The 27,319-nt window shown below is 44.8% G+C and overlaps 1 protein-coding gene across 1 annotated transcript in view; it reads right to left on the bottom strand.

Moving 5' to 3' along the window:
• glcci1a (glucocorticoid induced 1a) overlaps nt 1-27,319 on the bottom strand; it is a 195,139-nt gene that overhangs the window by 90,749 nt on the left and 77,071 nt on the right. Inside the window, exons 3-4 of the mRNA XM_052016912.1 lie at nt 25,085-25,095; nt 24,945-25,026 (exon numbers count right to left, since the gene is read on the bottom strand). Of these exons, the coding sequence (XP_051872872.1) occupies nt 24,945-25,026; nt 25,085-25,095 (93 nt within the window). The remainder of the gene's footprint in view (nt 1-24,944; nt 25,027-25,084; nt 25,096-27,319) is intronic.

The following is a 27,319-nucleotide window of genomic DNA, read 5'->3' as shown; positions in this document are numbered from 1 at the left end:
TTTATGCTTTTCTTTTGAATGTTGTGTATCTGATGCTATATACCTGTGATGCTGCTGCAAGTAAGTTTTTCATTGCACCTGTGCATATGACAATAAACTCAACTTTAATTTTGATTTACGTATTTCACCTATTGCATAAGTAATTGTGGATTTATAGGAATCCTACTTAATTGAGAATTCTAAACAAAATTCAACCCTTAATCCAAAGTAATTTGGATTGAAAACCTTATCGAACTCTAGTGTTAGAATAACTCTTTCCACTACAATTAAATTTTAGTATTAGACTTCCAACAACTGCACTGTATTGCTTTTGTAGAAAGTGAATAGCCCAGACTAGGATGCACTTTCAGGAAGATGACATTAAGAGTGGAGTTTGATCTAGTTCAGAGAGTATGAACACTCTGGTATCATTAATAGCAGTTTCATGGAAGTCATTTATGTCAATTTTGAGAACAGATTTAAGATGACTAGCGCCGAGTCCTTCTGAGTAATGTTGATTTTTTTCCTCCTTCAGTACAGCTTTAATGGGTTTGTGAAATTAATTACCAGAGTCATCACATCCTTAATCGAACCACAAAAAAGTTCAAGGCCATTGCTTAGACATGCTCAGGCATGCTGTGTTTCTATCAATTAATCAGTTTGGGTAAAAAAAGCAGCAGTACAGCCTTGTACAAATAATATTAAATTGCCTCTTAGAATTCAGCAAGTATGTTGATAGCCCAAGCTGACAGTGACCTTAGCTTGAGATATCAAAAGCAAATAATTAACCTTGACTACAAAGAACGAACACACTGTGTCATGCCTGCACAGAGTGTATTTCTGCCTTGATATTTAATGTACTAGTTCTAATTTTAATAGTCTGGCTCTCAAAACAAAGCTTCAGTCTTTTAGAGCAAGGAGAGCTTTGCACATAAGAGACACAGGCCAATTAGCCTGGAAAATTCCCCTCAGCCACCCGCAGGCAATTGAAACGAGTTTGAGATCTCAGCATATGTGAATTATATCACAGGGTGCCAGGCTCTTGGAAGAAATGATCTCTGCCCCAGCAGAAACAGATCCACTGCTCTTGAAGGAAACCAGACGATCATCCAACCTGGCTCTTATATACCATACAGCCATCTTGGAAAAGGCACGTGAGGGCCAGCTGCTCCACGCAGGCAATAGTTTACATGCAAATGTTGTAGAGATCTGATGGGCACTACAACTTAATTTAAAGTAAAAATTTGGGGTGGGGTGATTGAGAATAAAGACTTGCCAGTAGACTTTGAGAAGAGCCAAGAGGCAATTTTATATAATAATTTAACTTTCTTGAGGGTTTCTTTTGACCTGGACAAGCAGGACTGCAACTATGCACAATCTAATCCCTTAAGCCTGTGATCATTCTGGCAAATCTGAACTCTGCCCCTTTCCAAAGCCAATATATCCTCCCAAAAGGTAGGAGTCCAAAATGTTTACAAATTAGAGATAGTCACACTCCCATTATGCTGGCAATTTCTTAAAAAGAATTGAACTGGATTAGTCAGTCAAGGCCTACCATCACTGATGAAGGGCTTCAAACTGAAACAAACTTTATTTTTCTTTCCCCAGGTGCTGGCTGACTTGCTGAGTGTTTCAAGCATTTTCTATTTCTACTTCAGATTTCAAGCATCTGCTGTTTATTTTTTTTTATTTTCACCTACCTACACAAATCTATGATCCTTAATCAGGTCAATATGGTGCTCAAAACAGATTGGCATCAGTTCCCCATACAGAGAAAAATCAACTTTCTGAAATATTTTGTGGGCTACAACATATGTTGAAGCGATAGCTCTGTGGTTTCCTGGCTTATCTCTTTTTTTCACATAAAGGAGAGGCATTTGCAATCATCCAATTCAAAAAGGCACAGCTCCTAACTTTAGAGATCTTTGAACAGTGCTGCAAATGGCAGTACTATTGCCTAACAGCTCCAGCAGCCCAGGATTGATCCTGACCCCTGGGAACCGCTACATGGAATATCCACATTCTCCGTGACCACATGATTTTTCTCCATGGTGCTTCTGCTTCTTCCCACATCCCAGAAGAATGCTGGAAGGTGACTGTATTACCCCTAACGTAGGTAGGTGATAGGAGAATCGGGGTAGTTAATGGATACACGAGACAGAATTGGCTAGTGGGGAATAAATTGGGGAATGGGACTGAATAAACAACATAGATGCAATGGATCAAATAACCTTCTATATTGATAGGAAATATCATGAAAAATATGAAATATTACAATTAATGCATCTGCAACTTCCTCACTCGTTTCAGTTCCTGAAAATTTGACTAATTTTTTCATTAGTTTTTTTATTTGAAACTTATATCAAAAGCAATAAGATCCTCCCCTTGACAATCTTCAGTTCTCAAACTTCTATAACGTCATCCTCTTCCTCTACTCCGAGAGGACATACAAAACTTTCATTTAACAATTGTGCCATCTCTTTATTGCCCAATATGGTATTTAGGAAATTATCTTCGATGGATAAACATTTGGCATTACCACTGTCTTTCTATTTATAAAATTCCTCTGTCAACTTTAATATCAAGTACAAGTCCTTTCTATTCCTTCAAGATAACTGGGGTCTGCAACTCCCCCAGCCAGGCTGCCCAGAAATGCTAACAACAACTCAACAAACGATAAAACATGGTATACTGGCTGCAGGAAAGAAAGGTCTAATAAGCAGAAATCACCTCACAGATAAAGCAAATTTAATAGAGAAAAAGAAATGTGAATTCTAAGGGGTCTGGAAAAAAAAATCTAAAGCAACTGGAAAAATTTTGGAGCAAGCTAGAAATCCATTGTGGTCAGCCAGAAGCAGAGCTTGTATTCCTAGGATTTTCCAGTTTAGTTAAGTATGCTGTTTCTTTTGAATAAGTGAATCCAAGGTACCTGGAAGCACTGAGGATGATGCTGTGCCCAGCTGTAAGAGTCAGTAACAGCACAGTAACATGGCGACAAGTAAAAGTAGAGGTTTGATGAACGATGAAGTAGGAAGATCCAGGTTTGAATGAAATTTATTTAAACTGGGACACAGCAGTTAGAAGCTCAGAGGGCAGTGGAAGACTTGCACTTGGAGTTAGGATATAGTCCATAGAGAACCCAGAGATGGACAAATGTTCTTTGAAGAGAACATTTTCGATCCAGTGCAAGAAGCGAGCAAGCAGAATTGGCCAAGGACTTCCGAAAAGCTAAGTTTTTTCTTCTGATGGTTCGGGGACAGAGGGGATAGACTGTGCAGGCACGTGACGTCAGACGGCAGCGCATGAACAGTTTAAAAAGACCGCCATATGCAGCAGACAGCATTCAGAGCAGGCAGCGGAGTGAGAGGTAACGGAGTGATTGGGCTTTGGCTGAACGGGCTTAGGCAGTAACGGGCTGAGACGAGGTCGGTGATAACTGAGGAAAGGAAGTAGTACGAGTGCGGTTTTCTGTGCTCGTTGTCAGATGTGGGAGGTCCTGGAGTCTCCCAGCCTCCAAGACGGCCACATCTGCACCCGGTGTGTCGAGCTGCAGCTCCTAAGGGACCGCGTTAGGGAACTGGAGATGCAGCTCGATGACCTTCGTATGGTTAGAGAGAATGAGGTGGTGATTGAAAGGAGTTATAGGCAGGTGGTCACACCGGGACCACGGGAGACAGGCAAATGGGTCACAGACAGGAGGGGGAAGGGAAAGAGTCAGGTACTAGAGAGTACCCCTGTGGCTGTACCCCTTGACAATGTTCTCCTGCTTGAGTACTGTTGGGGGAGACAGCCTACCTGGGGGAAGCAACAGTGGAAGTGCCTCTGCCACAGAGTCCGGCCCTGTGGCTCAGAAAGGTAGGGAAAGAGAGAGGAGGGCACTAGTGATAGGGGACTCAGTAGTTAGGGGGGCAGACAGGCGATTCTGTGGATGCAGGAAGGAAACTTGGATGGTAGTTTGCCTCCCAGGTGCCAGATGTTTCAGATCGCGTCCAAGATATCCTGCAGAGGGAGGGAGAACAGCCAGACGTTGTGGTACGTATTGGTACCAACGACATAGGTAGGAAAAGGGATGAGGTCCTGAAAAAAGACTATGGGGAGTTAGGAAGTTGAGAAGCAGGACCACAAAGGTAGTAATTTCAGGATTACTGCCTGTGCCACGCGACAGTGAGTATAGGAATAGAATGAGGTGGAGGTTAAATGCGTGGCTGAGGGATTGGAGTAAGGGGCAGGGATTCAGATTTATGGGTCATTGGGACTTCTTTTGGGGCAGGTATGACCTGTACAAAAAGGACGGGTTGCACTTGAATCCCAGGGGGACCAATATCCTGGCGGGGTGTTTTGCTATGGCTACTGGGGAGAGTTTAAATTAGAATTGTTGGGGGGTGGGATCTGAACCGGAGAGACTGGGGAAGAGGTGTTTGGATCTCAAATAGAGAAAGCTTGTAGACAGTGCAGAGGGAGGATAGGCAGGTGATAGAGAAGGGACGTGCTCAGACCGATGGTTTGAGATGTATCTATTTTAACACAAGGAGTATTGTGAACAAGGCAGATGAGCTTAGAGCTTGGATAAATACTTGGAGCTACGATGTGGTGGCCATTACAGAGACTTGGATGGCTCAGGGACAGGAAAGGTTACTTCAAGTACTGGGTTTTAGATGTTTCAGAAAGGACAGGGAGAGAGGCAAAACAGGTGGGGGAGTGGCACTGTTGATCAGAGATAGTGTCACGGCTGCAGAAAAGGTGGACATCATGGAGGGATTGTCTGTGGGTGGAGGTTAGGAACAGGAAGGGGTCAATAACTTTACTGGGTGTTTTTTTTTAAAACAGGCCGCCCAATAATAACAGGGATAGAGGAGCAGATAGGGAAACAGATCCTAGAAAGGTGTGGTAATAACAGAGCTGTTGTGATGGGAGATTTTAACTTCCCAAATATCGATTGGCATCTCCATTCAGCAAGGGGTTTAGATAGGGTGGAGTTTGTTAAGTGTGTTCAGGAAGGATTCTTGACACAATATGTAGATAGGCCGACAAGAGGAGAGGCTGTGCTTGATTTGGTATTGGGAAATGAACCTGGTCAGGTGTCAGATCTCTCAGTGGGAGAACATTTTGGAGACAGTGATCATAATTCTATCTCCTTTACAATAGCATTGGAGAGAGATAGGAACAGACAGATTAGAAAGGCGTTTAGTTGGAGTAAAGAGAATTATGAGGCTCTCGGGCAGGAAATTGGGAGCTTAAATTGGGAACAGATGTTCTCAGGGAAAAGTACAGAAGAAATGTGGCAAATATTCAGGGGATATTTCTGTGGAGTTCTGCATAGGCATGTTCCAATGAGACAGGGAAGTTACAATAGGATACAGGAACCGTGGTGTATAAAGGCGGTAATAAATCTAGTCAAAAGGAAAAGAAAAGCTTACAAAAGGTTCAAAGGGTTGGGTAATGTTAGAGATCTGGAAGAGTATAAGGCTAACAGGAAGGAGCTTAAGAAGGAAATTAGGAGAGCCAGAAGGGGACATGAGAAGGCCTTGGCAGGCAGGATTAAGGAAAACCCCAAGGCATTCTACAAGTATGTGAAGAGCAAGAGGATAAGACGTGAAAGAATGGGACCCATCAAGTGCAACAGTGGGAAAGTGTGTACGGATCCGGAAGAAATAGCAGAGGTATTTAATGAATATCTTACATCAGTATTCACTATGGAAAAAGATCTGGGGGATTGTAGTGAGGACTTGCAGCAGGTTGAAAAGCTTGAGCATGTAGATATTAAAAAAAAGAGGTGCTGGAGCTTTTGGAAAATATCAAGTTGGATAAGTTGCCAGGACCAGATGAGATGTACCCCAGGCTACCGTGGGAGGCGAGGGAGGAGATTGTGGTGCCTCTGACGATGATCTTTGCATCATCAATGGAGACGGGAGAGGTTCCGGAGGATTGGAGGGTTGCGGATGTTGTTCCTTTATTCAAGAAAGGGAATAGAGATAGCCCAGGAAATTATAGACCAGTGAGTCTTACTTCAGTGGTTGGTAAGTTGATGAAGAAGATCCTGAGAGGCAGGATTTATGAACATTTGGAGAGGTATAATATGATTAGGAATAGTCAGCATGGCTTTGTCAAGGGCAGGTCCGGCCTCATGAGCCTGATTGAATTTTTTTTGAGGATGTAACTGAACACATCGGTGAAGGGAGAGCAGATGTAGTGTATATGGATTTCAGCAAGGCATTTGATAAGGTACCCCATGCAAGGTTTATTGAGAAAGTACGGACGCATGGGATCCAAGGGGACATTACTTTGTGGATCCAGAACTGGCTGGCCCACAGAAGGCAAAGAGTGGTTGTTGATGGGTCATATTCTGCATGGAGGTTGGTGACCAGTGGTGTACCTCAGCGATCTGTTCTGTGACCCCTACTCTTTGTGATTTTTATAAACGACCTGCATGAGGAAGTGGAGGGATGGGTTACTAAGTTTGCAGATGACACAAAGGTTGGAGGTGTTGTGGATAGTGTGGAGGGTTGTCAGAGGTTACAGCGGGACATAGATAGGATGTAAAAATGGGCTGAGAAGTGGCAGATAGAGTTCAACTCAGATAAGTGTGAAATGGTTCATTTTGGTAGGTCAAATATGATGGCAGAATATAGTATTAGTGGTAAGACTCTTGGCAGTGTGGAGGATCAGAGGGATCTTGGGGTCCGAGTCCATAGGACGCTCAAAGCAGCTGCACAGGTTGACTCTGTGGTTAAGGCGGCATATGGTGTATTGTCCTTCATCAATCGTGGAATTGAATTGAGGAGGCGAGAGGTAATATTGCAGCTATATAGGATCCTGGTCAGACCCCACTTGGAGTACTGTGCTCAATTCTGGTCATCTCACTTCAGGAAGGATGTGGAAGCCATAGAAAGGGTGCAGAGGAGATTTATAAGGATGCTGCCTGGATTGGGGAGCAAGCCTTATGAAAACAGGTTGAGGGAGCTCGGCCTTTTCTCCTTGGAGCGACAGAGGATGAGGGGGGACCTGATAGAGGTGTATAAGATGAGAGGCATTGATCGTGTGGATAGTCAGAGGCTTTTTCCCAGGGCTGAAATGGTTGCCACAACAGGACATAGGTTTAAGGTGCTGGGAAGTAGGTAGAGAGATGTCAGGGGTAAGTTTTTTTTAGTCAGAGAATGGTGAGTGCATGGAATGGGCTGCCGGCAACAGTGGTGGAGGCAGATACAATAGGGTCTTTTAAGAGACTTTTGGATAGGTACATGGAGCTGAGAAAAATAGAGGGCTATGGGTAAGCCTAGTAATTTCTAAGGTAGGGACATGTTCGGCACAGCTTTGTGGGTTGAAGGGCCTGAATTGTGCTATAGGTTTTCTATGTTTCTAAGAGCTTGAAGCCATTTCCAAAAGCCCAAACTGCAAAAATGGGTCATGGAATGGCACAGTTCTTAACATTGCCTCCATCACTAAATGTGCTTTCTTAACCGTATTCACCAGGTTCTGAGGAAGAATTTAAAGAAAATTCCTTTTTTTTTAAACAAATCAAAAGCTCCCTCAAGTTCAAGGAACAGTCATGATAGTTTTTTTTCGTGGGAGCAAATCTATTCCAGATCCTCACACAGCACTAGTAGGGAAACCTAGCATTTGAGGCTACTACAAAAATTCCAGAACATCCAAAGGAAATTCAGAGAACAGTATTTAAAGGCAGAATAGGAAAAATGGTTGGTGCTCATTTCTCCATAATGTATTTTTTTTAATTGGGATCCTATTTTGAAGTAGGACAGAGGAAAATCTATATTGTCATCATTAATGCGAACTTTGTAGCTACTTAAATTTGCACAAGAGGTGCTGTTCAATCCACTCCAAAGAATTTAAAAAACGGCTGTAGAGCACAACTGCAATATGAAATTCACAAGTTATTTAAGATGCCATGCAATAAAATAAATATCATCCATCTGAAATATTAACCACATACAGTCCACATCAGTGAAATCTGATTGAAATTTGTTTACCATTTACCAGCTCAAACATTTTCAATAAAATGCATTTCAATAGTGTCCTTAACTTAAGGCTGCATTCCAGAGGCACTTCACAGAGATGAAAGGAAGCCAAGGTAAACTAATGTAAAATCTAATTACATGGCAACCACAATGTACTGAGTGATGCTCATAAACATTATCATTCAAAGAAATGGCCACCAAAGTGATTTCTTTTTAAACACAAGTATTATACAAGAAAGATTGCAAGACAGAAGACACGGTGCTCAGTGCACATAGCAACTAAAACACCCACCAAACAGTACAAAAGAAACAAGCTATCAGTTTAAAGACCTTGGTGACCAGGCAAGAAAGCCTCACCTAGTCACTACAACCATAGCAAGGACAAATAAATGGTAAACATAAAAAACATGCAGAGAACCAACTAGAAATTGTTTCACTGATTTTCAACAGTTTTAAATTAGCACAATATCTTACACTAACATGATTTTTAAAAAGTTCCCTTTTTGCAACATTCCCAGAACAGAACTTCCTTGTGCAATGATGTGGTGTCAGTTTCAGCATGGGCTGCTTTACTGACCTATTGCAATACCTTGCAACTTCTGAATTTATCTACACATGCCGCAAATTTGGAGACAAACCCTTAAAAAGGGCACATACATATTACAAGTGGCACTCTTCCAGCCACTGGTGTATGCTGCCTTTTCAAGGATGGATGCTTCAATGATGGGAGAAGGAAGGAAACATGCCCAGTAGGGTCCAAAGTGCAGAAACACTGCTTCTCAGAAAAGTCCAGCTATCAGCATGGGCTCCCGCAAATTCAGGGTGGATAAGAGCTTAGGTGATAGTTGCCATGGTTACCTATGACATCTCTGATGCCCATGGTTCAATTCCACGGCAGTAGAAGAAGAGTCAGAGGCAGACACATACCCATCGGATGTGCATTCTAAGTGCAGACCAGTTATTGTAGATGCAAAGAAGATTCGCCCTTATGTGTGAACAGTGTGGAATAGCCTAGCAAGGAATATGCTTTGAGTGCTGGCCCTTTGATTAGAACTATTTCAGGGAGAACAGCATCAGTACGAACTGGTTGTGCTCTAAGTTAACAGATACTGTTGTTTATCACACTAGCGAGGTTGAAAATCATGCTGGAGACAATATTTGCAGTGAAGCACTATTGTTGATGTAATTTGGGATAATTTTTCAGAGAGATCACAGAATCATACAGCACAGAAATAGGCCACTATGGCCCACTTTGTCCTTGCTGACTATGATACCTACCTACGCTAATCCATTTGCCTACAAATCAGCCCGTATCCCTCTACCCATTTCCTATCCAAGTACCTGTCCAATTACCATTTAAACATTATATTTACTATCTGCTTTCACCACTCCTCTGGCAGCTCCTTCCAAATATTCACCATCCTTTGTGTGAAAATCTTTCCACTCAGATCTCCTTTAAATTTCTCCCTTCTCACCTTAAAACTGTGCCCTCTAGTTCTAGACTCCCCTACCCTGGGAAAATGATTCTAACTATGTATCCTATCTATGCCCCTTGTGGCGACTCACCGTTTAGTCGGGCGAACCGGCTCGGCAGTCGGGTCGCGCGGTGTCGGAGCGACGAGGCCCAAGATGGCGGCGGGCCTCGTCTTCCCGAGCGACGGGGAGAACCCGCACGCGGGAAAGTCTTGATGACGTAGGACTTATGTCATTGCCGGTTTCATTGGGCAGGAACAGTCTCCCTTAAAGGGCCCGCGAAAGGCGGGAAAATAAACCAGTTCTTGTTCGACAATCCTCCGACTAGCGTCGTTTTATTCCGCGGTAGCAACCGGTACATTGGTGACCCCGATGGTCCAAACGGCTTTTGGACCCGCGCAATGGACGACAGCGCAGCAGCCAATGCAGTGGCCCTCAAGCTGCCCACCTTTTGGGCACTTCGGCCCAGTGTCTGGTTTGACCAGGCCGAAGCGCAATTCCACCTTCGGCAGATCATCTCCGACTCCACGAAGTACTACCATGTGGTTAGCTCTCTGGACCAGGAGACAGCTGCCCAGGTTGGAGACTTCATCCAGTCGCCTCCGGAGGAAGATAAGTACCCGGTTTTCAAAGACCTTTTGATTAGGACCTTCGGCCTCTCCTGTCGTGAGCGCGCCGCCCGCCTGCTTCATCTGGATGGCCTGGGGGACAGATCCCCATCCGCCCTAATGAATGAGATGCTGGCATTGGCCGAGGGACACAAGCCATGCCTGATGTTCGAACAGGCCTTCCTCGAACAGCTCCCCGATGACATCCACTTGTTGTTAGCTGACGCCGACTTCAGCAACCCCCGTGAGGTGGCCGCCCGGGCAGATGTCCTGTGGAGGGCCAAGCGCGAGAGCGGTTCATCCGTCAGTCAAATCACCAGGCCGCGAGCCCAACGCCCGCCTCGCCCGGCCCCAGCAACCCAGCAGCCACACCCCAGGAACGCAGACGACGACACAGGTGACCAGCTGTGCTTCTACCATCAGAGGTGGGGTGCAGAGGCCCGTCGATGCCACCCACCCTGCAAGTTTCAGGGAAACGCCAGGGCCAGCCGCCGCTGATGGCTACGGCGGCTGGCCGCCGACAGAGCCTCCTCTTCGTTCAGGACAAGAAATCTGGACGGCGTTTCCTCGTTGATACTGGAGCGGAGGTCAGTATTTTGCCCCCGACCGGCCGCGACACTCGTGCCAGGCCACCAGGTCCTCTACTCAATGCCGCCAACGGTACAACGATACGGTCTTTCGGCACCCGTACACTTCAATTACAATTTGGCGGCAGCCGTTTTACCTGGACCTTTACCCTTACCACCGTCGCCCGACCACTCCTAGGAGCCGATTTCCTTCGGGCCCACAACCTGTTAGTCGACCTGCGAAGGAAGCGGTTAGTTCACTCTAGCACTCTCCAGACCTATCCCCTGGGAGAAATCACCCCACCAGCCCCGCGCCTGGACTCCATTTCCCTTTCTGGCGACAATTTCGCCAAGCTCCTAGCCAAATTCCCATCAATTTTGGCACTTTCGTTTACAAATTCTAGGCCCAAACACGGGGTACGACACTACATCATTACTACAGGGCCACCCCTTCATGCCCGAGCACGACGATTACCTCCAGACAAGCTCCGCCTGGCAAAGGAAGAGTTCCGTCACATGGAGGAGCTGGGGATTGTTTGCAGGTCAGACAGCCCCTGGGCCTCCCCCCCTGCACATGGTCCCCAAAGCCACCGGAGGGCGGAGGCCCTGCAGCGACTACCGCAGGCTGAATGACGCCACCACCCCGGACTGCTATCCCATCCCTCACATCCAGGACTTCGCAGTGAACTTACACGGGGCCCGCATCTTTTCCAAAGTGGACCTCGTTAGGGGATACCACCAAATCCCGGTCCATCCGGATGACGTCCCCAAAACTGCGATTATCACCCCATTTGGCCTGTTCGAATTCCTTCGGATGCCGTTTGGCCTTAAGAACGCCGCGCAGACCTTCCAGCGGCTGATGGACGCGGTAGGCCGAGACCTGGACTTCGTGTTCATTTACTTAGACGACATACTGATCGCCAGCCGTAACTGCCAGGAACACCTTTCCCACCTCCGCCAGCTGTATTCCCGCCTCCGCGATTTCGGCCTCACGATCAACCCGTCCAAGTGCCAATTCGGACTTGACTCTATCGATTTCCTCGGCCACAAAATCACCAGCGACGGGGCAACACCTCTACCTGCCAAGGTGGACACTATCCGCCATTTTGCCCGCCCCGACACAGTCAAAGGCCTACAGGAATTCCTTGGGATGGTCAACTTTTACCATCGGTTCATCCCTGCAGCAGCCCGTATCATGCGCCCTCTGTTCTCGCTGCTGGCTGGTAAGGGCAAGGACGTCACCTGGACTGACGAGGCTGCGGCTGCTTTCATTAAGGCCAAAGACGCCCTGGCAGACGCCACGATGCTTGTACACCCTAGGACTGACATCCCGACTGCCCTCACGGTAGACGCATCCAACACCGCGGTGGGTGGGGTACTGGAACAGCTACTCGAAGGCCGCTGGCAACCCTTGGCATTTTTCAGCAAGCACCTTAGACCGCCCGAACTGAAGTACAGCGCTTTTGATCGGGAACTTCTAGCACTGTATCTGTGAGTCCGGCATTTCCGATACTTTCTAGAAGGCAGGCCTTTCACCGCTTTCACCGATCATAAGCCTCTGTCCTTTGCCTTCTCCAAAGTCTCCGATCCCTGGTCAGCTCGTCAGCAGAGACATTTATCCTACATTTCCGAATTCACAACTGACATCCAACATGTCTCCGGAAAGGATAATGTCATTGCTGATGCACTTTCCAGACCAACCATCCACAACCTATCCTTGGGTGTCGACTACACGGCCCTAGCTGACGCACAGCAAGCCGACGACGAACTGCCCAGCTACAGAACCGCAGTCTCGGGTCTGCAGCTCCGAGATTTCTTGGTTGGTCCAGGTCAGCGGACCCTACTTTGCGACGTTGTGACTGGTCAGCCCTGCCCTATAGTCCCTGCAGCCTGGCGGAGACGCGTTTTTGACTCGGTACATGGGTTGGCGCACCCATCCATCAGATCTACCGTCCGACTGGTCGCCAGCAAGTTTGTCTGGCATGGCCTGCGCAAACAGGTCAGTGAGTAGGCCAGGACTTGTCCGCACTGCCAGACGTCAAAAATCCAGCGACACATAAAGGTCCCACCACAGCAGTTCGAGCCTACCCGTAGGAGGTTCGACCACATACACGTCGACCTCGTGGGCCCTCTGCCGGTTTCAAGAAGAGCCCGGTACCTCCTTACCATCGTGGACCGGTTCACGAGGTGGCCTGAGGCAACCCCCCTGACTGACATCACAACTGATTCCTGCGCCCGAGCGCTGCTCACAACTTGGGTCTCACGTTTTGGTGTTCCGGCCCACATCACTTCAGACAGAGGCACCCAATTCACTTCCAGTCTCTGGGCTGCATTAGCGAACCTGCTAGGGACGCAGCTGCACACCACCACGGCCTACCATCCTCAATCAAACGGGTTGGTGGAACGTTTTCACCGCCATCTGAAATCAGCCTTGATGGCCCGCCTGAAGGGTCCTAACTGGGTTGACGAGCTGCCTTGGGTCCTGCTCGGCATACGCACTGCCCCCAAAGAAGACCTCCACGCTTCGTCAGCTGAGCTTGTGTACGGGGCGCCCCTAGTTGTCCCCGGGGATTTCATACCTGCCCTTCGGGACCAAGGGGAACAACCCCAGCAGTCCTGCAAAGACTGCGCGAGAAGCTTGGCAACTTGGCCCCGATTCCCACCTCACGGCACGGTCAAGCCCCATCCTGCCAGCCCAAGGAACTACGGGACTGTAAGTTTGTTTTCGTTCGCAGGGGCACACCCCAGGCGCCATTGCAACGACCATATGAGGGACTGTTCCGAGTCATACGGAATAACGGATCCACCTTTATTTTGGACATTGGAGGCAGGGAACAGGTTTTCACGGCTGACCGCCTCAAACCGGCCCATTTGGATCTGCAACAACCTGTCGAGGTTGCAACGCCGCGATGCAGAGGCCGGCCCCCTAGGCGGCAGCTGGCACAGCCCACGGACCTTGGGGACTGTATCGCCGGTTCTGGGGGGGGGGGGTTGTGGCGACTCACCGTCTAGCCGGGCAAACCGGCTCGGCAGTCGGGTTGCGCGGCGTCGGAGCAACAAGGCCCAAGATGGCGGCGGGCCTCGTCTTTCCGAGCGACGGGGAGAACCCGCGCGCGGGAAAGTCTTGATGACGTAGGACTTACGTCATTGCCGGTTTCATTGGGCGGGAACAGTCTCCCTTAAAGGGCCCGCGAAAGGCGGGAAAATAAACCAGTTCTTGTTCGACAATCGTCCGACTAGCGTCTTGTTTTATTCCGCGGTAGCAACCGCTACACCCTCATAATTTTGTAAACCTCTACAAGTTCACCCTTCAGCCTCCTACAATGCAGTGAGAATAAATCCAGTCTATCAAATCTCTCCTTATAATTACCACGCTCTATTCCAGGCAACATCTTGGTGAACCCCTTCTGCACTCTTTCAATTGCTATCACATCCTTCCTGTAATGTGGCGACCAGAAATACACACAATACTCTAAGTGCAGTCTAACCAATGTTTTGCAGAACTGCAATATGACACCCTAAATTTTTATTCTCAATGCCTCGACCTGTAAAAGCAAGCATACCACATGCCTTTTGCACTACCCTGTCCACCTGTGTCGCCACTTTCAGGGAGCTATGAACTTGCACCCCAAGATCTATTTGCGTATCAGTGCTTCCAACGTCCTTGCCATTAACAGAATTTGACCTCCCAAAGTGCATTTACCTCAAACCTACCTGGATTAAATTTCATCTACCACCGTTCCACCCAGCTTTCTAATTGATCCATGCCCTACTGTATCTTTAAGCAACTTTCTTTGCTGTCTACAACTCCACCAGTCATCTCCAAACTCCACCTACCATCTACATTCTAATCTATGTCATTTATATATAGTACAAACAAAGGTCCCAGCACTAATCCGTGCAGTACACCATTTGTTACTGATTTCCAGTCAGGAAAACAACCTTTCACCACTACCTTCTGCCTCCTATCATCCAGCCAACTTTGGATCCAGTTCACCAACATGCCTCTGATCCTCTGTGCCTTAAGTTTCTGGACCAGCCTACTAAAGTCAATGTAGACAACATTTACCACCCTGCCTTCATCAATCTCCTTGGTTACCTCCTGAAAGCACTCAATTAGATTTGCAAGACATAATCTCCCCTGCACAAAACCACGCTGACTCTTCTTAAACAGTGTCTGCCTTTCCAAGTGAACACAAATCCTGTCCCATGTTTCTAATGCTAACAATACTTCTGCTTAAAGCTCAGGGGCTGCATATTCCTCTGAGCGCTAAGAAGCCTAGAAAGCTGTGCAATATTGCCCTGTCCTGGGTTACACCTATTTTCAGCACTATTTTCAACAGCAGCTGGTTTCTTTGGTGTTGTGCAATGGAATTTCTAGGTCCGTCTTCAGCAAACAAAGGGGCGGATTTCAAATCCCTTATGTGGCAGAAATCTGGAGCTTGGCAAGGTTAAAATGGGAAGGGAAACTTGCCTCTGGCCTCCCAACAAATTCCAACAGCTGCAATGTTAAACCATAGGTGCTGATTACACCTGCACAAAGCCAGCTGAGCAGGGAAGAGCTGCTACTTTCCCCAACAGTTTGTGAAAGGATCAGCAGGATTCTTCACTTGTCACTTTAGCATTTCTTTTTGCACAACAATCTTCGCACTATTCTGCTGTTCTGCACTCACCATTGTATTACCATGAATACTTTTTACTCTGTGAGCTTCATGTGAACAAGGAATTTCATTGCATCCTGGTGTTTATGACAATAAACTAATCTAATCTAACTTTGAGAGGCAAGGTAATGCAGGAGAAATCCCCTGGTCGTGAAAGTATAGGCTTCCCTAGCAGAGGCTTCACACCCTGGCCTGTGCTCCCCAATCTACTAACCTCTCTAATAGCTATAGCTTCACACCTTTCACAAGGCAGGCCAGTGGTCTGCAAGATTTATTGGCCACCTTTACTAAGTTCCTGGCTTCTTAATTCCCCAGTAGCACATTAATGAAGTTTACCTGTTAAAGATCAACTAATCCACTTCTGTGCAACAGCCTTGCTCAGATGCTTTCCCAAACAGCTCATCTTAAAGTGCGGTGTCCAAATCCCAGCCTGCTTAGACTCCGGGGATTCACAGTCCTCACTTATTTTGAACTGGTGCTGAACTTTCTCCAGTTGAAAGTCCAGCAGTAACTTGGGAGGAGCACCTATTTTGGAGCGGCTGAGGAAAGCTTGCTACGGCAAGTACAGCTGGATAGAGACCAGCCATTTCCCAGATATACAATTACGTGCAGAGGCACAGATTTTGACTGGATTAGGTAGCTCAAAGCTCAAATCCGAGCACCCGTGGTGGTGGTGGTGGTGGGTGGGTGGGGGGTGTGCGGATAGGGATGTGGCAAAAAAAGGCAAAATAATGACTTAATTGAGAGTGGCAAGGTGGGAAACCTCACTTTCCAGACCCTGGGATAATGTCACCAGTTAAGTCTTCCTCCTATTAATGTATTCATCGTTTCCAGCATCCCATTAGTATTTTCCAGCACTTTGCATAGCTGGGCAAGTTTAGACAGCAAAACAGAAGACTCTGCATATTACTTCCTTTGCTTCTAACTTTATGAGACCTTGGGGATAATCCTAGCCCCTAACATTAATTAATCATTGCAGATTCACAGAATGATTACAGCATGAAAGGAGGCCACTGAACCCCTTGATTCTATACTGACTCCATACAAGACCAATTCCACCTTATTACCTCTTCGCAAAAGGCCTGCAAATTCTCTCTCTTCATTTACTTATCCAGCTCCCTTCTGAACCCTGCAAATGAATCTGCCTCCACTACTATCCCTTGAAATGCAAACTACACTTTAACCAGTTTCCTGTGTGTCACGTCTGGCTCTTTTGTTAATCACCATCATTCTATGTCTCCTGGTTCTTGATTCTTTGCCAGTGGGAATAATTCCTCTCCCCCTCTTCTTTCTATACCATTCACAAATATCAAATCCCTTTGCAAACTCCTGTGTTCCAAGGAGAACAATCCTAACCTCGAGACTATCCTCCAGCCTATGCAAGCTGTTTTGTTTTGTAGAAAACTGCACACAAGAAGGGGAAATGAATGGGAATGAAGTCCTGTCAAATTATATTTTCTCTTCCTTGTGAGGAACAGGTTCTTGATTCAAGACATGTTCAGGCTTCATCAGCTGTGGATGCTTTCTCTGTTGCTCTCTTTCATGAACATACACATGCATGCACATCCCAATGAGGGAATTTGAAACCATCTGCAGAAACACAATGAGACTGCATGGATATTATTAACTGCACTCTGGTCCTAGGAATACGAGCATCCTTTATCATTTATTTAGCATTTTAAATGTATATGTCAACTCACATCTTCCCACTTCCATCCTTATACCTCCAGAATTACAAACACTTTGACATAGCAGGTGATTAGAAAAATGCTCTAGAAACAGACTCAAAGGAGATGTTCCAGTGATGAAAATTGGGTTGTGCCTTGGAGCAGTGGAGAACCCAACTTTCATCAAAAGAACAGCAAATTTCAGTTTCTGCTTACATACAGCAGCATTACAAAAAATGGGTAATATTTTAGTTAACCGTATAATCAACTCCCAAAGTAGAGTTACGTCAAGAAAATAAATAAGCAACAAATAAAATCCATTCCAGATTCTGCTATCTCTGTGCTCTATACATGTGGGAATAAGATGAGATCATTTGAAAAACAGATCTTATATAGTCAGTAAACAATTGTGACATGTTTACAAATCAGTAACACTTCAAAAAAAAATTAAGTTGACATCATACAAGAGCAAAGCTCAGTGGCAAGAACAATCAATTCCCAGGTGTGTTGTAGGGAAGCAAAGAATAGAATCCCACACAGTCAGAATAGATCACCTGCAATGGCTTGCTTTGCAGGGCATTCCCAATGGGAATGTTCAGAGAATGACATCTTCCATCACCACCACTAATCAGCTCCACTGGTGTTAGATGCTTTACTCTCCAGTTCTATAGCACGGTAAAAAGGGCAGCCACCCTGCAGCACTCCAATGCGAATCCATGTGGTAATGAGAACCACCATTGTTGAACATTCATATCTAAAGAGCAATAGTATTTGATCTTTGCACCTTTATAAGATGCAGGGATGCAGCTGCAACTCAGTTGCTTAAGAAAAACAAAGCAGCTATATGCAATGTCTAGAAGCTGCTTCCTAGTTTACTGCACTACCGCAGAGGCATGACTAGGAGTTGTGGAGGTGTGTCAGCAGGTGGAGGGATGAGACTTCCTAGTGTAGAGGAGACACAATGACCTGTGGCAACAAACACGATGCTGGAGGAACTCAGCAGATCAGGCAGCATCTGTGGAGCGAAATGGACAGTCGATGTTTCAGATCAAGGCCCTTCATCTGGACTGAAAGATAGAGGGGAGATACCCAGCATAAAAGAACCTGAAAATGTTAACTGTCCATTTCCCCCACAGATGCTGCCTGACCCCTAAGTTCTTCCATCATCTTGTTTGTTGCTCCAGATTCCAGCATCTGCAGTCTCTTGCGGAGTGCTTCTGATCCATCCTAAGAAATGGAGCATGACATATGAAAGTTAAATAATGCATGATCCAGCACGGAATGAAAGCCAAAGCAATAGTGGTCTCCATGATAGGGCCCTGACCCCCAGAAAGACGCACCCAACATGCAGTCCAAGACAGGTCAACAAGTAGCTCATAGCCGCAAAATTTCATGAGGCCCTAGGCATCTTGTGCAATAGAAGATGCCTTGTCCTGAAGGAAAGGAGGAAAACAGACATTGGGACCTCGATTAGGATGAATCAGGGCAGGGGAGAGAAGTTGTCATAATTGGTTGTTTCGGGATGGAGGTGGGGGCAGTGTTACCCTCAGGTTGGGGTAGTAAGTCATTGCTGGGTGAGGTAGAATGTTGTTGAATGACAAAGAGACTGAAGGACAGCTGCGGCCAAGGACCTTTTTTTTATATAAACCTAACGTGGACACCCTGGCCAGTTCCCAGTGCCAAACTCCTCACCCTTGAAGCTGCTAGAGTAAATTGCCTTTAAGTTATGACAAAGCAGACTCCTCTGCCCTATGATGTCTGCTTCTGCAAGAGTGGGCTGTGCTGTATACAAGTCACTTCAGCATCAATGAATAGCACAGAAGAGGCAGCCACACACACACAGTTGCACACATGGGGTCCATCTACATGTTAGTACAATGTAGATCGAACAGATACAGGAGAATACATGGAACAGTCCTTGTTTCATTCTTACTATATTTCGTGACCTCTGCTTGCTTTCCTAATTTCCTTTATAAGTGCCTCCTGACATTTTTCATACTCTTGACAGACACCTTCTGCTTATTTAGTTCTCTATACCCAGCACATGCTTCCTTTTTTTCTTTATCCAACCATCAATGTTCTGCATTTCTTACTCGTCACCCTGGACCCAGTTCTGACGAAGGGTCTTCGACTTGAAATATTAACTCTGTGTCTACTTCCACATATGCGGAGCATTTCCAGCATTTTATATACTGAATTAGCACCAAATTGGATACCCTTATCACCTGTGTAGAATGACGCTGGAAGCCGTTGAAAAGAAATAAGAATCAGTTTATTATTATGTCTTTCACTCTTACAGGAACATGTTGCTCCTGAACTCTTGCTGTTTCTTCTCTGAATGCTTCCCACTGTGCAGATGTAGACTTATCTGCAAGTAGATACTCCCAATCTACCTTTTGACAGGTCCTACCTTATTTTAATGTTACTGTTCTCTCCATGCCTCCTCTTCAACACAGATTAAAAATGCTCATTTTCTCATTTTTCTACTTATGATGGATCAGTTATAGGAAACATTAACTTGGTTTCTCTTCCCACAGATGCTGTCTGACCTTTTGAGTTTGTTTTATTGAGTTAGTTTCATTGAGATTTCAGGGCATCTGTGTTTTATTTTACTTTCTAATTACTGTCGAGGATGCTGACACACATCCACCAAGCCTTCAACACATTCCAGATGCGCTCTACTATCTAGGAAAAGAAATAATCACTTAAAATGGAAATAAATTTGGTGTTAAGTTATGTAATTATGCCCCCTGACTTGCCGTAAATCTATCGAACAGAAATAATCAAAGGGCATGGCATGGCTTGTGTAACTTTGTTAGGTCACCCATATCTACAGTTCCAAAACTAATAGACCCAGCATGGAGCTTGCATAGTTAAGGTTCTTTAAGTAACGATTTCCACAGCTCTCCCATGATTGTCCCTATTCAAATATTAAAGGAACATGGATATAGTACAGTAAGTTGCAGGAGTACAGGAATACAAGAAGGGGAAATGGAAATCTTTGGATTGCTCAGCCAGGAGCCAGCATGGACCTGACAGGCTGACTGGCCTCTTTCAGTGCTATAATAGGTCACTGCACACAAACTTATTTTACATTTGTATTAAATTTCCATGAACTACTTACTTTAAATTTGTAACAGAATGATAACTGATAGTGTGTTAATATGAAGGGAATAACATTAATTATGAAAATGTTGACTTGAATATTCTGTATTTACATTTTTTGGAATCTAATTAAAATATACTTCAAAATAAAAAAAAGGAAGCTTTTTTTTTAAAAACAGCACTTGAGACCTGCTTCAGTGATATTTCAAAATGAGCTGCATGACAGGGCAACAGTCTTGTCTTTTGCCTCTGGACTTCCTCCATCACCATTCACCCACTTAACTAAAGATCTGGCAAACTCCCATTCATTGATCTCAGTCCCAACAAAATCAACGAACAACTGTCGGGCACAGAGGACACCACTAGTAACACCATCTAGCTGATTCACAAAGATGACTTCAACTTTCTGGCTGCTGAAGTGGAGACATTCTCAATCCAGAGCATCTCTTGATATCTCAATTTCCTCTTGCAACATAATCTTATCAAATGTATTTAAAAATTCCAAGTGCACAAAGTCAATTGGATCATTATCCATGTAGCTAAAACACATACAAGTTCACTGAGTTTCTCTGTTGGTCCCTTTTCTTTCCCAGTGATCATTCAGAGCATCCCTGGGATACTGTCAAGGATTTATTCCATTGAAGGATATTAGGCAGATAGTCCAGCAGTTACATGCCTCCAATTTTTTCTTACATTTTTGAAGACCCACTCTGCATGAGCTGCTCTCCAATGGAAGGGAACAATTCCAAACCGTAGTGAGCTATTGAACATACATTTAATATGCTCAGAGTCCAAGTCACAAATCAAGCTTGGGTGGATCATCAGGACCTGAATCATTATCTATGTTGGGATTTCCTATTGCAACAAAGTGTCCATCTAGAATTCATTTTCTCAGGAATGCGAATATATTTAACTTCAAAAATGATGAATAACAAGAAATTAAAAATGTTGCTATTTCTTCTTGAAGTTTAAAGATAATCTTGTTAGACCCCATTATCTCAGTTACATATATCAATCTATACCATTTCATCTTCACTAGCACCACAATGCAACACCATAAAATATTACATCATTTCTATCCCTGGTCAGCCTGGTGATCTTCAATTCCATACTTAATCGGCTATTGATTCAACTCCAACCCACTAAGAACAATTATTCCAGGGTTCCCGATGCTGATGTTGATCCACCTTTGCTTAACAGAAAGCCCTTGTATTTGAGAATGAATAGGGATAGGATCAATGGGAACATCTCCTTCACAAAACTATTGCTGCCTTGACAAGGTTGCTTAGGTCCTACTGGGAATGGTAACTCAGAAATAAGGGTGTTGCAGTGGGGCAATCAGTGAAGAACAATGCCTTAGAAAGTACTTCTAGTTTGAAAGAAGCGTGACAGCCGAAGTACAAAGTAGCAGTTTCTTCAGATTCTAGCAGGCAATCTCCATACATGGCTGGAGTATACATGGAAAGGAGTGCTTTGTTAAAAGTAACTTACATTTCTATAGCATCTTTAATGTAGCAAAATTCTTAAGGTATTTAACAAGCATTTTCAACTGTAAATGATACTGGGCCTCACAAAGAGATAGGAGACACAAGAGACTGCACATGTTGGAATTTGGAGCAACAAATAATCTCCTGGAGGATTTCAGCAGGTCAAGCCGCATCAGTGGGAGGAAAGGAATTGTCGACATTTTGGGTTGAAACCCTGCATCAGGTCCTGCTGAGCATTGACCCACTGAGTTCCTCCAGCAGCAGATTGTTAGTTGCTCACAAGGTGATATCCAGATGGATAAGGTTCATCTTGTGGAATGTCTTCAAGGGGAAGAGAAAGCAAGAAAAATAGAGAGGGAATTAAAGAAGTTGTGATCTAGGCATTTGAAGACATAGCTACTGATGATGGAGTGTTGAAAATCAGGGATCTTAAAGAATCCAGAATTGGATATAATTGACGATAATGACGCAAGCCAGAATTTGCAACAGGATTTCACTCAGGTAACAAGGCAATGCTCCCAAGCTATACCTCTAGGGAAATACAATGGGAACCTGTTTGCAGAAGAATATTTTTCTTTCATTGTGGTATATACACTTGAAAAAGGAAGAATGTGTCAGTTCTATTATATGAAGACAAAAGAGACTGCAGATGCTAGAATCTGGAACATAAAATAGAATGCTGGAGACCTCAACAAGTCAAGCAGGATCTGTGAAGGCAAAAGGTATAAGTCGATGTTTAAGGTTGAGACCCTGCATCAGTAATGAATAGAGAATGAAATCTGGATTCATTCTGAAGCATTCCTCCATTCCAGCAGCTTTGACCTTCCACAGTAAACCACTGTCTATTCAGGGATTTGTCCAGGAAACTACAATCAGAGCCATATTTCCATAAGGAACACTGTAGAGCACACCATCCTCAGCAAATGTCCTACTGCTAACTTGGACAGTTTTGGATAAGACAGAACTCAGTTGAGGAAGTATACATTTGTGGTCTTCTTCTTCTGCATGCGTATCAAGATGGGACAGGAAGTACCCTATGGGCCAGGAGAATGGATAGTTTGAGGTGGTGTGCTTCTGTGTACTCTGGATGCATGTACTCAAAGTTCTCAAACCCATCCCAAAAGGTCCTTTTCCACTTTGAGTTGTCATGGGCCAGAGGTTCCCAGGATTCAGAGAAGATGTTTCATTTCTTCAAGAAAGCTTTGAGCAAATCCTTGAATCTTTTTCTCCTTTCACCTGATAATCTCTTCCCATGACAGAGCTACTAATAGGGTGTGTCAGGAAGCTGCTATCAAACAAGCAAACAACATGACCTTGAGAAACAAAGATAAGATATCTTTATTAGTCACATGTACATTGAAACAAGTGAAATGCAGCTTTTGTGTATAGTGTTCTGGGGGCAGCCCGCAAGTGTCACCACTCTTCTGGCACCAACATAGCATGCCCACAGCTCCTAACCAGTAGGTCTTTAGAATGTGGGAGGAAACCGGAGCACCCAGACGAAACCTACGCAGACACGGGGAGAATGTACAAACTCCTTACAGACAGCGGCCGGAATTGAACCTGGGTCGCTGGCGCTGTAATTAGCATTATGCTAACTGCTACACTAGCATGCCTGCCTTACCAAAGGACTGCAGATGCTGGAATCTAAATGAAAAACACTATGATGCAAGGTTCCAAGATGGAAAATGAGGTGCTGTTCCTCCAGTTTGCGTTTGGAATTCAACCTTGCAGCCTAACAACATGAACATTGAATTTTCCTGCTTTAGGTAATCCCCACACACACACCCCCACCCCACCCCACCCCACCCCCACACCCACCCCCAACTATGCCTCTTCTTTTCTTTCCTTTCCTGGTCTCTTTTTCTTCTACACCCCTTTTTTCCTCCTTACCTTTGACCCATCCCCTGGTGGATCTGTACTCCCCTCCTCCCCCGCACCTGGCTATCACTAACTCTTACCTGCGTTTACCTATCACCACCTTGTGCCCACCCTGCCTCCCGTCTTTTGTCCACCTATCACTGCTCTGCTTTTCCCTCCTATATATTGGGCTTCCTCTTTTCCTATCTTCAGTCCTGAAGAAGGGTCCTGACCCAAAACATTGACCGCCTAGTTTTCTCCACGGATGCTGCCTGGCCTGCTGAGTTCCTCCAGCACCATAGTGTTTTTCATCATAACCAACATGACCTGCCCACAGCACCGAATGAGTGTAACTAGGGCCTCAGTGCTGGCGATGTTTGTCTGGGAGAGGATGTTGCTGTTCATTCACTTATCCTTCCAGTGAATTTGGAGGGTTTTGCTCAGACAGTGGTATTTTTTCCAGTGCTTTGAGGTGTCTGATGTGGAAGTCAGCTCTCAGAAGCACGTAGGAAGGCAGGGACCACTGCTGCCCAGACTTGGTACAACCATACGTTTTGCGCCTGGTATGAAGTCTTTATTTTCCAAAACACTTTTCCTCAATTGATCAAAGGCTTTGCTGGCACATTGAAGATGATGGTGAACTTCATCATCAGTGTCTGCACATGCCAAGTGGAGGCTCCCGAGATATGGGAAGTGGTCCATGTTTCCCAGCATCTCATTATGAACTTTTATTGTTGGAGAGGAGCAGCGGGGCAACATTGATCAAGGACTTGAGTTTCGCAGATGTTCAGTACAAGGCCTATCCTCTCATATGCTTCAGTGAATGAGTCAATGATGCCGTGGAGCTTGGCCTCTGAGTGCATGCATACATAAGCATTGTCTGCATACTGTAGCTTGATAACTGAGTTCTGGTGACCTTGGTTCTGGAGTTGTACTCACTGTAGTTTGAAGAGATTCCTGCTGGTTCTGAACATGAGTTTGACAATGGCTAACATGAGGGGGCATAATTTTAAGGTGATTGGAGGAAGATACAAGGGGGATGTCAGGGGTTAAGGTTTTTACACAGAGAGTAGTGGGTGCGTGGAATGCACTGCCGGCAGAGGTTTTGGGGGCAGGTACATAGGGACATTTAAGAGACTCTTAGATAGACACATGAATGATAGAGAAATGGGAGGGGGCTATGTGGGAGGGAAGGGTTAGCTAGATCTTAGAGCAGGATAAAATGTCGGCACAACATTGTGGGCCGAAGGGCCTGTACTGTGCTGTAATATTCTATGTCCCAACCAAAAGGCTGGTCCACATGCTTTGGTTGACTCTACGGGGTAACCAATTAATGCAAAGTCGCAAAAAAGCTGCCTTTTCTGCTGGACACCACAAGAAACCAACTTTGGAATAATGATTACAATTTTCTTTGAGCCACCCACCCCAGCTAATTCATATTGATAGCACCTTGGGCCCATTTCAGGATCTGCAAAGAAACTGCACGGATGCATTTTTTAAGCCAGCTGTGAAGATTCATGTTCTGGCTTTAATTTAATGCCATTTTTGAACTGCTTGCTCATTACCTCTTTCAGCTGATCAGCACTTCCCCATGAAGCAGAGCGCTGATGTGTGGTTTTCTTCTCTGTTCCTTCATCTGACCAAAAACTGGGACGTCTGAAAGGCAAGAACAACAAAGCAATATTTTAAAAGGAGTTCAGTTTACCAGCTGGGCTGCTCCATCAATACAGATCTCATACAGGGACCCACAAGAATGTCTGAATAATTTCTGATAAAGTAATATCTTGATATTTTCTCTCCCACTTCCTACACAATTTTTAGGATTATATTCACATACATATGAATCCAGGAGCAGATATTCTGCAGATCCAAATTACAGTTATTTGTCTTAAAATCTTGGTTAGTTTCTAATTTCCTGACACAGTCCATCAACCTCAATCTTGCCAAACTGACAGGTACTGAGCAGGTAAATGAACATGGAATCTCAAACGAAACTGAATTTGGAAGTTTAAAGATTGAACATGGGTTTTTAAAAGTATCACAATATATAAACATTCAGTCATCAACATAAAAGCACTGGTAACCAAGTCAAAAATGGAGTGGTGGGGTCAGGGGGAAGAGAGAGAAATTGCAGTGAGATGGCAATTACATAATATGCCCCTACAAATTCAATAATAAGCAAATATATTAGTTCCTGCTTTGCTTTTGCTCTTCAAATGGATCACATAGTCACTCTAATATTCAATAACAGAGCATCCAGGCTGCTGAAAGCCAATACTGAAATTGCATTAGTTTGGGGAAAAAAGTCCTGTATGTTTAATCTGTTGGGGGAGGAGAGAGATTGGAGGTTGAAGTGAGTCAACCACTTCCTCTGAAGGATAAGGAGTACACCAAGCAGAAAGAGGGGTTGCATGGCAGAGAAAATAATGCCTGCAATCTCCCCCTCAAGGATAGGTCAAAGAAAGTGATGCTCAATATGATCTCAATATAAATCATGTTACAGAACTCTTTACAAGTAACACTGGGAAAAATAAAAAGGTGCAGTGTGTACCTCTTTCATAAAAGAAAACATCAAGCTTAGAATGTAAATAGAAAGTTTCTACAAAATTGTGCTGTATACACAAGTCAGATTCAAAGTACAAGTCTCAAAACAACGGAACAAACTCCAAATATGTCAATTAAGTGCATTGTTTTCGTAAGGACTTTATGTTCCAAGTAAAGGCTGTATTATAAAACACAAACTCGCGTTAACACTGTTTCAAGTAGATCTACAATACATAAAGTAGTGCAAACAAGGAGTACTGCAGATGGTTACAGTGTTCATAAAGTACAAGTGTTTGAAGGAAAGATAGAGAATGACCAGGCATTCAATAATTAGAGAGAAAAGAGCAAGAGGGAAGGGAGTGAAAGGGAGAAGAAAAAGAAAGAAAAAAAGACAGGAGTGGGAGAAAATACAAGGAAGATAGCATAATTGACCAGGGCAACTCTGATCAGTATTCCTTGACTGCTACCAAATGAATTTCTATTTCCATTATGTGTTCACATTAATTCTTTTACAAAGTAGGTCATTCAGCCCATCAAGTCTATGCTAGCTCTGAGCATTCCCATCAATCCCATTCCCCACCCATCTCCCCTTCAACCTATTCTCTCGCAAATGCTTACCAACTCCTGACCCAATATGCCAAGGATAATTTACAGCAGCCAATAACCCTACCAACCAGCACATCTTTGGGATGTGGGTGAAAACCTGAGCACTTGGGGATAAACTCAAGCCATCACGGGGAGAACACACAGACAGCACCAGAAGTCAGGATTGAGCCTGGATCACTAGAGCCCTGAGGCAGCAGCACTAACTGCTGAGCCTTCAACCCACCATGTCCATGCTGATCACTGTACTTATCTACACTAGCCCCATTTACTTCCATTTGGTCTGCTGTGACATAATTCTCTAAAATGCAATGCTTCCCATCTACAGTAAAACACTAGCGAGTGGAGGGAACTGTGCTGAGCCAGACCCTATTCAAATATTTTCACGCAATCCTTACAGTGGTGGTGGGAAAGCAGGAGAAAAATATTAGCAATTAGCTGGGATACCTGTCCCACACAGAAATGACTGCAAGGGCAATAATACGTCACAAACTGTTTCAAAAGATAGCAACATCTAAAGACCGCCATCCATCATGTGAGGTTCTCCCTATCGGAGGCTGATTGATAAGATGGAAAATTATTTTCTCAGTATTTTGACTGTGTATGCATAACAAACAAAAAGGCAGCTCCTTATCTGAGATGAAAAATATGGTTCAAACAAAATGTCGATTACTACTATAAGCTATTAATAGAAGAGTGGAGTAAAAGCTATCAACCAAAGCAAAGTCTGCTGTCTTCACGCAAGGCAGGAAGGAAACAAACATTGTGAAGTACTTATCTGAAGTGCTGTTTG

The sequence above is a fragment of the Pristis pectinata genome, chromosome 5 (assembly GCF_009764475.1).
Source record: "Pristis pectinata isolate sPriPec2 chromosome 5, sPriPec2.1.pri, whole genome shotgun sequence".
NCBI lineage: Eukaryota > Metazoa > Chordata > Chondrichthyes > Rhinopristiformes > Pristidae > Pristis > Pristis pectinata.
This window is presented reverse-complemented; position numbering and strand designations above follow the sequence as displayed.